The sequence below is a fragment of the Achroia grisella genome, unplaced genomic scaffold (genome assembly GCF_030625045.1).
Source record: "Achroia grisella isolate CSIRO2021 unplaced genomic scaffold, CSIRO_AGI_Agris_v1 utg841, whole genome shotgun sequence".
NCBI lineage: Eukaryota > Metazoa > Arthropoda > Insecta > Lepidoptera > Pyralidae > Achroia > Achroia grisella.
Genome location: NW_026713039.1, coordinates 212883 through 229422, shown reverse-complemented (window position 1 = coordinate 229422; position 16540 = coordinate 212883). Strand labels below are relative to the sequence as shown.

The 16540-nt window shown below is 37.2% G+C and overlaps 1 protein-coding gene across 1 annotated transcript; it reads right to left on the bottom strand.

The window, feature by feature from the left end:
• Positions 1 to 1065: 1065 nt before the first annotated feature.
• LOC131852297 (aldo-keto reductase AKR2E4-like) lies at positions 1066 to 15939 on the bottom strand. The gene is made up of 8 exons (XM_059202973.1): positions 15836 to 15939; positions 14251 to 14346; positions 10605 to 10718; positions 6418 to 6489; positions 3871 to 3987; positions 3259 to 3426; positions 1963 to 2166; positions 1066 to 1512 (listed from the first exon to the last, which is right to left on the bottom strand). The coding sequence occupies exons 1-8, from the start codon at positions 15881 to 15883 to the stop codon at positions 1324 to 1326; spliced, it is 1008 nt and encodes a 335-aa protein (XP_059058956.1). The 5' UTR covers positions 15884 to 15939; the 3' UTR covers positions 1066 to 1323.
• Between the last annotated feature and the right edge of the window lie 601 nt (positions 15940 to 16540).

Genomic DNA, 16540 nt, shown 5'->3' with positions numbered 1-16540 from the left:
ATGGGATATTATAAAGGGATACACTCAATAATTTGATATTGGACTAAGTCTTTGTGAATTCTCCATAATAGAAAGAAAGAAAGAAAGAAATAAAATATTTTATTTGGTATATAACAATAATAAAAATATTTTTTAATTATTAAATTACATACTGGTTTAATTCTTTTGTAGTACTATAATAGACTAACTAATCTTATTTCTTGCTTATAATCGTCTAGTGATACCAGCGCATACCGTTAGGAAAGACAGGGGCATCATTCCACACAAAAAAAAAACACTCGTATATAATGAAAAATATTATACCATAATTTCCACAATTTTCATTTTGCAGCGCCATCTAGTATCGAGTGGTAAAAACTCAAATAATACTGCATTTACCTGTTTACGCTACTTATTCATAGATGGGTTTGACTAGTTAATGTTTGTAGAATTGTTTTAAATAAAATTACAGGAAAATACGAAGAAATATGTTTTTCTTAAGTCTACATCTATCTAATGTTAACACCATTTTACTCATATGTACCAACCTATACAAAATTTATACGCAAACATTTTAATACGACAATGTATTTCTTGTTTTATTTACTTGTCAATAGATGGCGCGATTTCATTAAAAATATCTAAATTGTGAAATCAAACAAGTTATGTTTTTAAAATATTTATTATTAAATGTATATTTGTGTGGAAATAAAATACACAATAAAATATATTGTTCCAAATACAATAGAGTTTGATTGAATTTTTGTTCTGTTTAGCTTTTATATTTGTTTTTCTTTCCCTAAATCGACTAAAACGAGCTATTCAGTGTTCCTTACCATAAGATGAGCTGTTCACAGCGACCGAAGTTTTGCAATGAGAATTAAGCTGTATGTAAAGCTGTTCCCGTGACTTTGTCCGCGTGGAATTTAACTTTGTTTTTCTAAAATAAAAGTAGCCTAAGTGACTTCTTATTACATCAGCTACCTTCGAAAAAAAGTCCCGTCAAAATCGGTCCAGCCATTTCAGAGATTAGCCGGAACAAACAAACAGACAGACAGACAGACAAAAATTGTAAAAGAATGTTATTCTGGTGCATGTACCGTATTTATATTCATATGCATGTAGTAAAAAACGGTTATTTCAATATTACAAACAGACACTCCAATTTTATTTATATGTATAGATGTATAGATTAAAATGATTATATTATTAAACATGTATGTATATGTATTTACTTCCATTTTGTATTAATATATCCTAAAACATATTGGAGCTATTAAAAATGTAAACTCAAATAAACACAAAAAAAAGTTTATAAATTGCAATAAACAATTTTAAACAGTTTTAATTCTTCTCAAACGGATACTCAGGGTGTTGGATCCACATTTTGGGCTCCACGCTCCTGTACCCTCGGTCGTAGCTCTTCATGAGGTCTTTCTCCGGCTGGGTCAGCTCGAAGTCGAATACGTCGATGTTCTGTTCTAGACGGGACTTGGTAGTCGACTTTGGTATTGGTATCACGCCTAAATCCACCTGCAAATGTTGGAAATTGTTTTATTTATGTCCATTTCATTATTTAATAGATTTATATTTATAGGATGTATATTTCACCGGACATTAGGGGGCGAGTGCAGATGGCACTCCAAACCCGCGGAAGGTCTAATGAAGCGGCTGAAGGCCAACTGCTGCCTGACGGATACGACTTTAGTCTGAGGGCACCACTAGGGGTTCGAACCTCGGCTCAGGCCCTCGTAATTTCGATCCCCGTTTGAATTGGACGGGGGATCGATCGGAGGGGTGCACTTGTGTGTTGCTCTTTTAAATAATCCTTGTAAGTTTACATTTACAAATCGAAACGTGTGAATACAAACTACCAACCAGCACTAGTTTATTACGTTCAAATATAAAAACACAATCAGTCGTAAATAATCATGTTACAATAACAGCCCTGACTACTTATGTAACTGAAGTATTTTCACTCACCAGATATCTCAAAGCGATCTGCGGTACACTTTTGTTATATTTCTTGGCGATCTTCACTAGTGCTGGGTCATCCACCCGGGGTGGGGGCGCATTGGGTGCGGCCTTGGATGGGAACAAAGAACCGAAGGGTGTGTACCCAGTGACTGCGATGTTGTGCTCCTTGCAGTAATCACGGAGAACAGATTGTTGGAGGTTCAGGTTAACCTAAAATTATAAAAAAAAATTATAGGATCCTCGCTGTCACATGTGACGGCAAGTTGTAACCGTCACAGAACTCAACGTCAAGCCGAAACTGGAACAGGATTCAGGCCCCTCTTCACCACTGGGGTCCCAATCGATTGGGGCCCCCTAGTCTAGTCTAGTCCCTACTCCATTACCAAACGATAACCGATAGCTACTCTACTCTCGCCTGAAAATCAGTCTTAACAAATACTTACCGACTATAGAATAGAATAGAATAGAATAGATAATCATTTATTCAAATAAACTTAATTTAAGCACTTTTGAATAGTCATTACATTTTTTAATCTACCGCTCGTTCGGAAAGCTGTCTCATCACAAGAACGAGGAAGAAACTTGCGTGTTGCTCTTTTAAATAATAATGACACAATTGCCCCAAGTTTTCAAGAATTAAGACTAGAAATAGAAATAGAAATAATCTTTATTCAAATAAACTCATTACAAGCACTTTTGAATAGTCATATTTTGATTCTACCACTCATTCGGAATGCAGATTCATCACAAGAAGAATGAGTAAGAAACTATTCGTTAAACTATGAATTTAAAATCAAAATATGTCAACTTTGAAATAAAAATAATAATTTATTTATTTGCTCGCTGCATGGTAGTTTCGGATCTTATTAACTAATATAAGTACATGACATGCAGCATCCCTTACAGGTATGCGAATGTTCAAATTAAATCATACTCAATTTAAATATATATAACTCAAAGGTGACTGACTGACATAGTGATCTATCAACGCACAGCCCAAACCACTGGACGGATCGGGCTGAAATTTGGCATGCAGGTAGATGTTATGACGTAGGCATCCGCTCAGAACGGATTTTGATTAATTCTACCCCCAAGGGGATAAAATAGGGGATGAAAGTTTGTATGAAACTTTGTCAATTTTAAACCGATCGGGCTGAGACTTTGCATGCATAAAACTACTATGATGTAGACATCCCCTAAGAAAGGATTTTGATAAATTTCACCCTAAGGGAATAAATTAACGAGAGCGAAGCCACAGGCAAAAGCTAGTCACCCATAAGACAAAAAGTTATTTGTGCTCACCTCAATTTGCAGGGCAGCAGGTTTGACTTTGCTGTTCGAGATGAGTCTCTCCAATTGGTCCTTATTGAAGTTAGACACGCCGATGGACTTGGTCAGACCCAGCTGCTGAGCCTCGACCATCCCCTCCCAAGTGTCCAGGTAGTCTATGATCTCGAAGGTCAGGTTAGTCTGCAACCAAATTGGTTAAGTGTTTTTTCTGTTTATTCCTATTACTTACTCTTAAGTATATCCGGCACTGGGATGCAGGTGAGAAAAAAAACTAAATCAAAATTTTAATATATTAATCTTGTATTATACTAGCTGTACCCGTAACTTCGTCCGCATGGAATTTAACTTTAATTTAAAGTAACTAAATAAAATTTAATAACTAAAATAAAAGTAGCGTAAGTTACATCAGATGCCTGCCAATAAAAGTCCCGTCAAAATCGCTCCAGCCATTTCAGAGATTGGCGGGAACAAACAGACAGACAAATAAAAATTGTAAAAAATGTTATTTTGGTTTATGTATCGTATTTATATTCACATGCATTGAGTAAAAAACGGTTATTTCAATATTACAGAGAGAGTTCCTTTCGTATTTATAATATCCGGTAAACATGACAATATACTCACAAAATGCGCAAGGGGCCAATGTATCAAATAAAGGTCCACATAGTCCAGGTTCAGTTCCTTCAGAGACTGACGAAGTGCAGGCACCACCTCGTCCCTGGCGTGGGCATCATTCCACAGCTGGAAGCAGTGGGAAACATTGTGAAACAACAAGTCAAGGTTCTCATTTTATCTATACATGTGTAAGATCCACTAAATATACCGACGACCCAGACCTGAAGCCGGCCAGCGGAGAAGAAACTACAAGCAGCGCCCATTTCCTGCAACACCTTTCAAATTGCACCCTTACCACTTGCAGCTTCCCCCTAGGCTCAACCAAGTCCGGGACCCCAAACCCATCTCTAATACAATTCAACGATCAATCTTTGACGACCTCGGTGGTCTAGCGGTTTAGCACACCGCTTTACGTCCGATGGTCACGGGTTCGATTCCTCGCACAGCACAAACATTTGTATTCATGAGTATGATTGTTTGTATCGGTCTGGGTATTTTCTATGTATAATATGTGTGTATTTACGAAAAAAAAATTATCTATGTATTTGTATCAGTTGTCTAGTACCTATAACACAAGCTTTAGCTAGCTTAACTTGGGTCTAGATGGCGCTGTGTGAATTGTCGTGAGATTATTATTATTATTATTATTATAATTCATCCCAGTATCCAGAACACAACCGGCACGCTCTACGTTCGTCGACTGAATGACGCGGCTCACTCAACGAAAGAGAATCATTTGTTTTTTTTTCGGGCTACTCTAATGCTGTCCGCAGCTGGCCTTTACAGCTTCACCGGACGATAGAGAGCGAGTGCAGATGGCACTCCAAACCAAAGGAAAGACTTATGGAGCGGCTGAAGGCCAACTCCCGCCTGACGGATACGACTTTAGTCTGAGGACACCGCTAGGAGTTCGAACCTCGGCTCAGGCCGTCGTAATATCGATCCCCGTTTGCATTGGACGGGGGATCGATCGGAAGATCGTTTTAGTTTATTTATAAAAAAAAATATATTAACATCGTTTTTTACACTACGATGGTGGCAAACAAGCATACGGCCCATCTGATGGTAAACGGTTACCGTAGCCTATGGACGCCTGAAACACCAGGGGTATCACCTGTTACCGACCCTTAAGAAACCTTAATATACCCTTCTTGAAAAACTCCATGCTGTAGTCTCTCGAGAAAACCTCGGCAGGTAGTTCATTCCACAATCTAAGTGTACGCGCGAGGAAGCTCCTCTGAAGCCACACTGTCCGAGACCTTGATCTGGTTCTTTATGTTTATTATTATTTATCTTATTATATATATTATTATATTATTAATTACCAATTAATGCAATAATAAATATTACAAACTAATTTATGAAATCAATTAAATTCTAATGACAGGCATAATAAAATAATCTTTTTTTTTTAATTACAATTTAAACTTAGACAATATCGAAGTGTATGGTTTTAAACTAATATATAAATAGAAATAAAAATATCCTTTATTAAATATATTAAGCACTTTTGAATAGTCATTATTTTTTATGTTACCACTCATTCGGAATGCAGACTCATTACAAGAAGCTTGCTGAATTCATAAAACCTAAAACGTATGTAGATTAATTTATAAAGCTCTTTGCTGCCTGTAATGCCTGAAACTGATCTACCCTTTTCTTCCGGACTACTGTAATGCTGTTGGCCACAGCTGGCCATTACAGCTTCACCGGACGATAAGAGGCAAGTGCAGATGGCACTCCAAACCAAAGGAAGGACTTTTAGAGTGGCTGGAGGCCAACTCCCGCCTGATGGATACGACTTTAGTGGCTGGCCATTACAGCTTCACCGGACGATAAGAGGCAAATGCAGATGGCACTCCAAACCAAAGGAAGGACTTATGGAGCGGCCAAAGGCCAACTCCCGCCTGACGGATACGACACTAGTGGCTGGCCATTACAGCTTCACCGGATGATAAGAGGCAAGTGCAGATGGCACTCCAAACCAAAGGATGGACTTTTAGAGTGGCTGAAGGCCAACTCTCGCCTGACGGATACGACTTTAGTGGCTGGCCATTACAGCTTCACCGGACGATAAGAGGCAAGTGCAGATCGCACTCCAAACCAAAGGATGGACTTTTAGAGTGGCTGAAGGCCAACTCCCGCCTGATGGATACGACTTTAGTGGCTGGCCATTACAGCTTCACCGGACGATAAGAGGCAAGTGCAGATCGCACTCCAAACCAAAGGAAGGACTTATGGAGCGGCCGAAGGCCAACTCCCGCCTGACTGATACGACTTTAGTGGCTGGCCATTACAGCTTCACCGGACGATAAGAGGCAAGTGCAGATGGCACTCCAAACCAAAGGATGGACTTTTAGAGTGGCTGAAGGCCAACTCTCGCCTGACGGATACGACTTTAGTCTGAGGGCACCGCTAGGTTCGAACCTCGGCTCAGGCCGTCGTAATTTCGATCCCCGTTTGAATTGGACGGGGGATCCGTCGGAGGGGTCTGATGTATATAGCAGACGAGTATGTACAAAGCGTAACCTAAATTCAATGTTGTGGGTACGTTACCTTAGTGGTAATAAACAATTCTTCCCTTTTCACTGTGCCCTCTGCAATTTTCTTTTTGATAGCTTCGCCAATCTGTAAATAAAAAAAATATATAAACAGCCCGACTGTTTATTCAAATTCAAAATATATTTATTCATGACCTACATGATAATTTAAATTTTTATGAATCTCTGACACGGGTGCACCAATTTCATTCATTTCTTTCATTCGTAGATATCTAATTCAAAATTCAAAATATCTTTATTCATGTAGATCTATTACAGACTCTTATGATATGTCAAATCTACCGTCAGTTCGGAATGATTTCGAAATGAGAAGAACTGACAAAAAACTCAGCTCGTATTCTTTTCAAATAAATGTTGTACATGTTTACAATAATACAGATTCATTTAAATTCAAATTTGGGAGAATAGTGTGACCACCAGCATATACTATTGCAAAAACAAAAAATCTAATCAGTGTTCGCAACCTGAACAGACCAGTCCCCACAAGCAGCACCCGTTCACGAGTATGACGGATATATATACATGTGAAAGTGGCGGTATCAAATTGACCAAAATTAAAAGGTAATAAAGTTCTTCTAGCTATAACGTACAGGACCGGTCGTCGTGGTGATCTTTGGGGGAGGGAGGTCTTTGTTCATCAGTGCACGTCTTCCGGGCTGATGATAATGATGATGATGAGCTATAACTCTATTATTAAGGCATTATCGATTGTACGCTTTTATATCATAATAACTGTTCCCGCGACTTTGTCCGCGTGGATTATATATTTATTATTAAGTTTTATACATTATTTTTCTAAAGTATTTATGAATATTGTAACCAGACGCTCTGATACTGATTGTTTATTGAAATAAGATAAACATATATAATATAATTGCTATTAAGTATTAAAAACATCACCTGACCCTGCTTTTATATGTTGTTTTGCCATATTTTAAATCTTATATATAAAATTCTCGTGTCACAGTTTTCGTTGCCATACTCCTCCGAAACGGCTTGACCGATTCTCATGAAATTTCATGAGCGTATTGAGTAGGTCTGAGAATCGGCTAACATCCATTTTTCATCCCCCTAAATGTTAAGGGTAGTCCACCCCTAAATTTTATTTTTTATTTTTTGGACAACATTTATAGTTTCTATTATTTTATGATACAACATACAAAAATACATGCAATCCTAAATTTTCACCCTTCTATCATCAACCCCTATTTTTTTATAGCGTTATTAATTTATATGGCAAAACAACGTCGGCCGGGACAGCTAGTAATATATAAAATGGAGTCAGTTCCGCCGTCTGTACGCTCTTTTAAACTAGCTATACACGCGTCTTCGTCCGCGTGGAATTTAACTTTATCTTTCTAAAATAAAAGTAGCCTAAGTTACTCTTTATTACATCAGCTACCTGCCAATAGAAGTCCCGTCAAAATCGGTCCAGACATTTCAGAGATTAGCCGGAACAAACAGACAGACAGACAAAAATTGTAAAAAATATTATTTTGGTGTATGTACCGTGTTTATATTCATATGCATGTAGTAAAAAACGGTTAAATTTTACACTTAAACTTAAAAATGTAAAGTAAGAATAAAATTATTTAAAAAAGCAACACGCAAGTTTCTTGCTCGTTCTTCTTGTGATGAGACAGCTTTCCGAATGAGCGGTAGATTAAAAAAAATGTGATGACTATTCAAAACTGATTCAATGTAAGTTTATTTGAATAAATTATTTTCTATTCTATTCTATTCTTTCAATATTACAAACAGACACTCCAATTTTATCTATACATATAAATAAAATTGGAGTGTCTGTTTGTAATATAGAAATAACCGTTTTTACTACATGCATATTAATATATACGGTATATACACCAAAATAATGTTTTTTTATAATTTTTGTCTATCTGTCTGTCAGTCTGTTTGTTCCGGCTAATCTCTGACATGGCTGGACCGATTTTGACGGGACCTTTTTTTGGCAGGTGGCTAATGTAATAAGGAGTAACTTAGGATACTGCTATTTTAGAAAAATAAAGTTAAATTCCACGCGGACTAAGTCGCGGGAACAGCTAGTCTATATGTATTGTTAACTATCGTGTGACGCACCATTAATTAAAAATGGTAAAGTCAATATCATGTAACCTGAAACGGAACGTCAGAGGCCAGAGCCAAAGTAATCTATGTGACATTGACAAGTGGATGACGGATGATTGAACGTAAGCAGCGGGAGTTTTGGAGCGAAAAAGTTGAAGTGTTTATATTATTATAAAAACAAATAAGAGCTCGATGGCCGTTGGGGCAGTAAAGTCTTCGAGTGGCGACCATGGACCGGAAGACGCAGCGTGGGAAGGCCTCCAGCAAGGTGGACCGACGATCTGGTCAAGATCGCTGGAAGGCATTGGATGCGAGCAGCGCAGGACCGATCGTCGTGGAGATCTTTGTGGGAGGCCTATGTCCAGCAGTGGACGTCTTCCGGGCTGCGATGATGATGATGATGATGAGGTGTTTCTCTCCCTAAGCAACCGGCATTACGCCTAAGTCATCAGGATACTAGTGATTTTAAAAGTATATATATACTCAGGTCACACGCATGTGATGCCCCTGACATATCTGTATGTAATTAAAGACAATATCTACTGGCATTTGTGAAGTAATTACATGTGATTACCTCCTACAAATAACTAATAATGACGATTAGATAACTTGGATGTTTCTTTAGATATAACGATAACCTATGTTCGACCTTTATTCGAAGCAATCACTGCATATCATAACACAATTGTGTTTACAATATTTTTTTTTATAACACAGGGGACAAACGAGCATGCGGCTCACCTGATGGTAAGTGATTACCGCCGCCCATGAGCACCCGCAACACCAGGGGAATTGCAAGTACGTTGTCGGCCTTTTAAAAAGGAATAAGCTCTTTTCTTGAAGGTTTCAATATCGTATCGGTTCGGAAATACCATTGCTGGAAGGTGATTCCACAATGTGGTTGTGCGAGGCAAAAAGTTTCTAGAAAACCGCACTGTGGAAGACCGCCATTCATCCAGATGATCAGGATGGTATTTCAGTTTCTGGCGGGTGGTATGGTGGTGAAACTCAGCAGCTGGTATTAATCCGAACAATTCCTCAGAGCACTCCCCGTGATATTGCATCTCTGTGCATTTTCTACCGCATATATCACGGGCACGGTCTGTCACATAGACGTTGATTACCAATGATTCTGGCTGCTCGGTTCTGAATGCGGTCAAATGGAAGTTGCTTGAAGTGCTCCCGCCCAGAGATGAGAACAGTATTCCATATGCGGCCGAATCTGCGCCTTGTATAATTGCAAGCGATGGACCGCCGTGAAATACCGTCTCACTCTACTGAGCACACCAAGCTTTTTTGAGGCTATTTTAGCCTTGTCCTCCAAATGACCGCAAAACTGAACGTCACTGGATATATCAACGCCAAGGACCTCGAGATTTGGCTTCACATCAAGGAGAGTGTCTTGAAACTGAGGAGATACGCGCAAACTTGTGTCTTCTTGGGGTTGAATTGAACACAATTTTCCTGACCCCAAACCGAAACTTGGTGGAGTGAAGTTTCGATTTCGGACACAAGTTTGTTCCGGTACTCTATAACTTTTGCCTGCGACATATTAGCATGGCCGCTGTACAAGGCATCTCCGGTACTGTCATCCGCATAGCAATGAATGTTGTTGACTTGTAACATGTCATTGATATGCAGAAGAACACCAGCATTCACAGAGCAATATTTTTTCTCTTTAATTAATAGCCCGATCGGTTTAAAATTGAAGTTTCATACAAACTGTCGTCCCCTATTTTATCCCCTTGGGGGTAGAATTAATCAAAATCCTTTCTTAGCGGATGCCTACGTCATAACATCTACCTGCATGCCAAATTTCAGCCCGATTCGTCCAGTGGTTTGGGCTGTGCGTTGATAGATCACTATGTCAGTCAGTCCTTTGAGTTATATATTTAGATATCAGCTCAATATCATTCCGATATCATTCCTCTTTATCATTTCATTTCTCGATATCATTCCGAACTGACTGTAGATTTGACATACCATAAGAGTCTGTAATAGACCTACATGAATAAAGATATTTTGAATTTGAATTTGAATATAAAATTCTTCAAGTTTTTTTTAATTTCACGTTCTGTTCTGTTCTGTTCTCCTTACCTGCTGTTCTGTTTCGTAAATGCGCGCGGTATCGATGTGTCTGTACCCAGCATCGATGGCCCACTCCACTGCTTTCTGGACGCTGTCATCTTTGACAGGCTCCAGACCTTGTCCCTGATAAACACACAGTTTTTATTTAATCTCAATGCACACAATACAATATATGGTACAGTACATTTGGCGGACTTAACACCACGCGGCAGGGGGGGAAAGGTGATTGTTAGCAATGTGGATTTATGACCTCATTGTTAGCAATGTACCATGTCAGGTTGACCTCCACGCGGTTCCCCCTGGAAACCATCCTGATAAATTGCTACTGAATTTGTTACGATGTGCTAACTGACCTGACCTCATGTTCAACTTATCATCCTCCACTGGTGCCCCGCCAGCGTAAACGGTTAGAGCAGGCGGGTGCATCATTCCATTATCTACCACAAAAAAAAACACCATTTCCTACCAGGCAACCATAGGTGGTGTAAAGAATAAATATTTTATATAGGTACTGAAGAGGAGGTATCAAATGTGTCTGATGAGTGAGAGGTGCTGAGGGTTTTAATGAGGAAAATACGGAGATTAAATAAAATGCGACTAGTATGACAGCGATATATAATAGAAAGTGAACAATAAAGAATATGTCAAAGAATATTATTAGAAAAATTAAAAATAGTATAAAAACCTATCAAGGAGTTTGCTACAGGTACAATATAAATAACTTGATCAGTTAGGTGTACTGTTACAGAACTCTTTAGAGTTGTTAGAATGAATTACTTTTTTATATTTATTTGACATGTCTTTAAAAATGAATTTATCCAGTTGTATATTGTTTTGCCTTTGTACCTTACTATACCATTCATTGTAATTGTTCTAAGATAAAATAAATAATTTTCTATATATAGTTTTGTTTCGCCATCCTGATACCTAATCCTTCACATGTATATTTAATACTAGCTGTTCCCGCGACTGCGTCCGCGTGGAATTTAACTTTATTTTTCTAAAATAAGAGTAGCCTAAGTTACTTCTTATTATATCCGCTACTTGCCCCCCTCCCAGATCCCCCCTGCCCCTCTGCCCCCCTGCTCCCATCTAGGTTCTAATTTATACATATAAATAAAATTGTAGTGTCTGTTTGTAATATTGATATAACCGTTTCTTACTACATGCATATGAATATAAATACGGTACATACACCAAAATAACATTTTTTACAATTTTTGTCTATCTATTAGTTCCGGCTAATCTCTGAAATGGATGGACCGATTTTAAAGCGACTTTTTTTGGCATGTAGCTGATGTGATAAGAAGTAACTTAGGCTACTTTTATTTTAGAAAGATAAAGTTAAATTCCACGCGGACGAAGTCGCGTGTACAGCTAGTTTAAAAGAGCGTACAGACGGCAGAACCGACTTCATTTTATATATATACTAGCGGTCCCGGATAACGTTGTTTTGCCATATAAATTAATAACGCTATAAAAAAATAGGGGTTGATGATAGAAGGGTGAAAATTTAGGATTGTATGTATTTTTGTATGTTGTGTCATAAAATAATAGAAACTAAAAATGTTGTCTAAAATATAAAAAAAAAAAATTTAGGGGTGGACTACCCTGAACATTTAGGGGGATGAAAAATAGATGTTGGCCGATTCTCAGACCTACTCAATACGCTCATAAAATTTCATGAGAATCGGTCAAGCCGTTTCGGAGGAGTATGGGAACGAAAACTGTGACACGAGAATTTTATATATAAGATTTAAAATATGGCAAAACAACATATAAAAGCAGGGTCAGGTGATGTTTTTAATACTTAATAGCAATTATATTATATATGTTTATCTTATTTCAATAAACAATCAGTATCAGAGCGCCTGGTTACAATATTCATAACATTATTAGTCGATAATTCTACATATGTTGTTATTTTTTTTATGGATGACTAGCTGTTCCCGCGATTCGTTCGCGTGGAATTTAACTTTATTTTTCTAAAATAAAAGTAGCCTAAGTTACTTCTCATCACATCAGCTACATGCCAAAAAACTCGTATCAAAATCGGTCCAGCCATTTCAGAGATTAGCCGGAACAAACAGACAGACAGATAGACAAAAATTGTAAAAAGTGTTTTACTGAGGGCCCAACTGAAAATCAGCGCTGGAAACTATTTCCAGCATTATGCTGAGTTGTGGCCCACATTGACTCCGTTTTTTAATGTGTAAATTATTCTTGTATTTCTTATGTTATTACTGTAAAAACGAGTTAATAAAAATTCTATTCTAAAAATTGTATTCTATTCTTATTTTGGTGTATGTACCGTGTTTATAATCATATGCATGTAGTAAAAAATGGTTATTTCAATATTACAAACAGACACTCCAATTTTATTTATATGTATAGATGTATAGATAATGGAATGAAGCAGCCTGGCAACCTTGACTGCACTAATGGTTTACGGGGGTAAAATAAAATAGGAGATAAAAGTTTGTATAGATTTTCGTCATTTTTATCTATGGTTATAGGAAAAAGTAAAAACTCTCTTGTCTATCTTGAGCAACCGGACCCTAAGAGGCCTAATATTTTTTTTTTATTTATTAATTTTTTACGACTCTGCATCCTAACATAGAGTTGTCAACCGTCCTGTTTTCTCAGGACATGTCCTAGTTTTTGAAGTGTCTTGGGAAGTCCTGAATAGTTATTTGTTAGCGTCCTGGGTTTTTAAAACATGCGTCCTAGTTTTTGAAGTGTCCTGCGAAGTCCTGAATAGTTATTTGTTAGCGTCCTGGGTTTTTAAAACATGCGTCCTAGTTTTTGAAGTGTCCTGCGAAGTCCTGAATAGTTATTTGTTAGCGTCCTGGGTTTTTAAAACATGCGTCCTAGTTTTTGAAGTGTCCTGCGAAGTCCTGAATAGTTATTTGTTAGCGTCCTGGGTTTTTAAAACATGCGTCCTAGTTTTTGAAGTGTCCTGCGAAGTCCTGAATAGTTATTTGTTAGCGTCCTGGGTTTTTAAAACATGCGTCCTAGTTTTTGAAGTGTCCTGCGAAGTCCTGAATAGTTATTTGTTAGCGTCCTGGGTTTTTAAAACATGCGTCCTAGTTTTTGAAGTGTCCTGCGAAGTCCTGAATAGTTATTTGTTAGCGTCCTGGGTTTTTAAAACATGCGTCCTAGTTTTTGAAGTGTCCTGCGAAGTCCTGAATAGTTATTTGTTAGCGTCCTGGGTTTTTAAAACATGCGTCCTAGTTTTTGAAGTGTCCTGCGAAGTCCTGAATAGTTATTTGTTAGCGTCCTGGGTTTTTAAAACATGCGTCCTAGTTTTTGAAGTGTCCTGCGAAGTCCTGAATAGTTATTTGTCAGCGTCCTGGGTTTTTAAAATACGCGCGCCTCTTAATTATTGATTTTCAACAGTATAATTTTATCAAATACTTTTTATAAAAAACCTGATTATATTAATTACTTGAATTTTACTACATATTAATATAAATATTGCAACACTATTACTGCGTTCTGTTTTTAAACTGGATAGTCCTGGTTTATTGAAATTTCAATCGTGGTTTTTTAAATTTGGGCATTACAACCCTATTCTAACACATCTGTTCATAGACTTCGACTGATTTCAAGATGGCCACAGACAAAAAATTCTTTAAAAAAAAAACATACTCACTCCTTTAGCAATACCGAGCCATGTTCCCAAACCAAAACCTGGTATTTCCCTGCCATCATTTAGTTTTATTTGAGGTATACCACTACACCAGGCATTCTGTAAAAAAATAACTTTATGAGACAAAAGAAATGTGTCAAGTCTGATCACCATGCGTGAATAATAATAATCCTGGACAATTAGCACAGCGCCATCTAGTTCTAAGCTAAGCAGAGCTTGTGATATGGGTATTAGACAACTGATATAAATACTTAAATCAAAATCAACATCATCATTGCCTTGCCTTTATCCCATTATTTGTGGTCGGCGCAGTATGTCATTCTCTTCCACTGCTCTCTATCGGTCGTCATATCTGAACATACTCTTCTTTTATTCATATCATCTTTAACACAATCCATCCATCTTTTCTTAGGGCGTCAAATCAACATAACTTTATTAAAAAAATGTATAATTCCATGGATGATAATCAAATCTAATTCGAAATATCTTTATTCATGTAGGTCTATTACAGACTCTTATGATATGTCAAATCTACCGTCAGTTCGGAATGATTTCGAGATGAGAAGAACTGACAAGAAACTCAGCTTTTCAAATGAGCTTGTACATGATTACGAAATTATTGGTACACTAGCCGCGCCCGCGGTTATACTCGCGTGAAATTTATACCCTATGTGTTATTCTAATGTGTAAGCTATATTATTGTAAAGTTTCATTCAAATCCGTTCAGTAGTTTTTTCGTGAAAGAGTAACAAACATCTATACAGTAACAAACTTTCACGTTTAGAATATTAGTTCTTTTAATAATATATTTTAGTTATTGTATTATATTTTTTACTACAAAATAAAGTCGCTGTCGCTGTCTGTCCGTCCCTATGTGTGCTTAACGGTGTTATTCATAAAACTTAAGAAGCCTTTATAAGCCCACTAAAACAGAGCTATAAAGGCTTTATAAAAATCTCTATAAATCTTTAAAACTACGCAACGGATTTTGAAGCGGTTTTTAAAACATAGAGTGATTGTAGAGGAATGTTTATATATATATAATACATGTACACCCGTGCGAAGTCGTGGCGAGTAGCTAGTTAGTAATATAATAATATTAGCTTAGATGTCTAATTTAAAAATGAATCTGTATTATTGTAAACATGTACAACATTTATTTGAAAAGAATACGAGCTGAGTTTCTTGTCAGTTCTCATCTCGAAATCATTCCGAACTGCCGGTAGATTTGACATATCATAAGTCTGTAATAGACCTACATGAATAGAGACATTTTGAATTATATATTAAACTAGCTGTTCCCGCGACCTTGTCCGCGTAGAATTTACTTTATTTTTATCTTCTTCCCTATTACATCAGCTACCTGCAAAAAAATCCCGTTAAAATCGGTCCAGCCAGTTCAGAGATTAGCCTTAACAAACAGACCGACAGACAGACAGTCAAAAATTTTAAAAAGTGTTTTTTGGTGTAAGTACCGTATTTATATTCATATGCATGTAGTAAAAAACGGTTATTACAATATTACAAACAGACACTCCAATTTTATTTATATGTATAGATGTATAGATAAGGATTTGTTTATACTTACATTTATAACTGCCAAAGTGTAGAGGAATAAAACACTCACGATCTTCATGTCTAAACCTGTCGAGGTCTCCCCGCTAACTGTGCGCAAACTGTAGATGGGTATGTGAACTTTAGTTAAATCTCTCACGCTTTACGAGTTAACATAACATAGATGTTTATATTACCAGATGAGTAAATAGGCATTCACAGTTAATGTTTAATCTAATTGTTAGTTATAGTACGCAATATGTTAACTAGATTTAAATTATTAACCGGGTCTTAACACGAATAATTTTATGACAAATAAGCCGTGGTCAGCTCATGACCACGGCTAGTGCAACCTGGTCGAAACGTCGAAGAGGTAAATACCTTTATTTGCCATAAAATTATTCGAGTTAAGACCCGGTTAATAATTTAAATAATGTATATTAAACACGCAAGTTTAAAATTAACTATGTTAACTAGATGTTGCTGTAACCCGCTCGCTGTATCCCCTTAGGGGTGGAATTTATTAAAATCCTTTCTTAGAGGATGCGTACGTCATAGTCTCATAGCTTTATGCATGCAAAGTCTCAGCCCGATCGGTTTAAAATTGACAAAGTTTCATACGAACTTTCATCCCCTATTTTATCCCTTTGGGGGTAGAATTAATCAAAATCCTTTCTTAGCGGATGCCTACGTCATAACATCTACCTGCATGCCAAATTTCAGCCCGATCCGTCCAGTG

Bases quoted from the DNA above. Each gene is read 5' to 3' on its own strand.
- LOC131852297 (XM_059202973.1), bottom strand. From the start codon at position 15,883: ATGAAGATCGTGAGTGTTTTATTCCTCTACACTTTGGCAGTTATAAAT. The intron at 6,490-10,604 runs GTAAGGAGAACA...TTTTATTTACAG, and splicing joins TTTACGAAACAGAACAGCAG to ATTGGCGAAGCTATCAAAAA. The intron at 2,167-3,258 runs GTGAGCACAAAT...TTATAATTTTAG, and splicing joins CTGCTGCCCTGCAAATTGAG to GTTAACCTGAACCTCCAACA.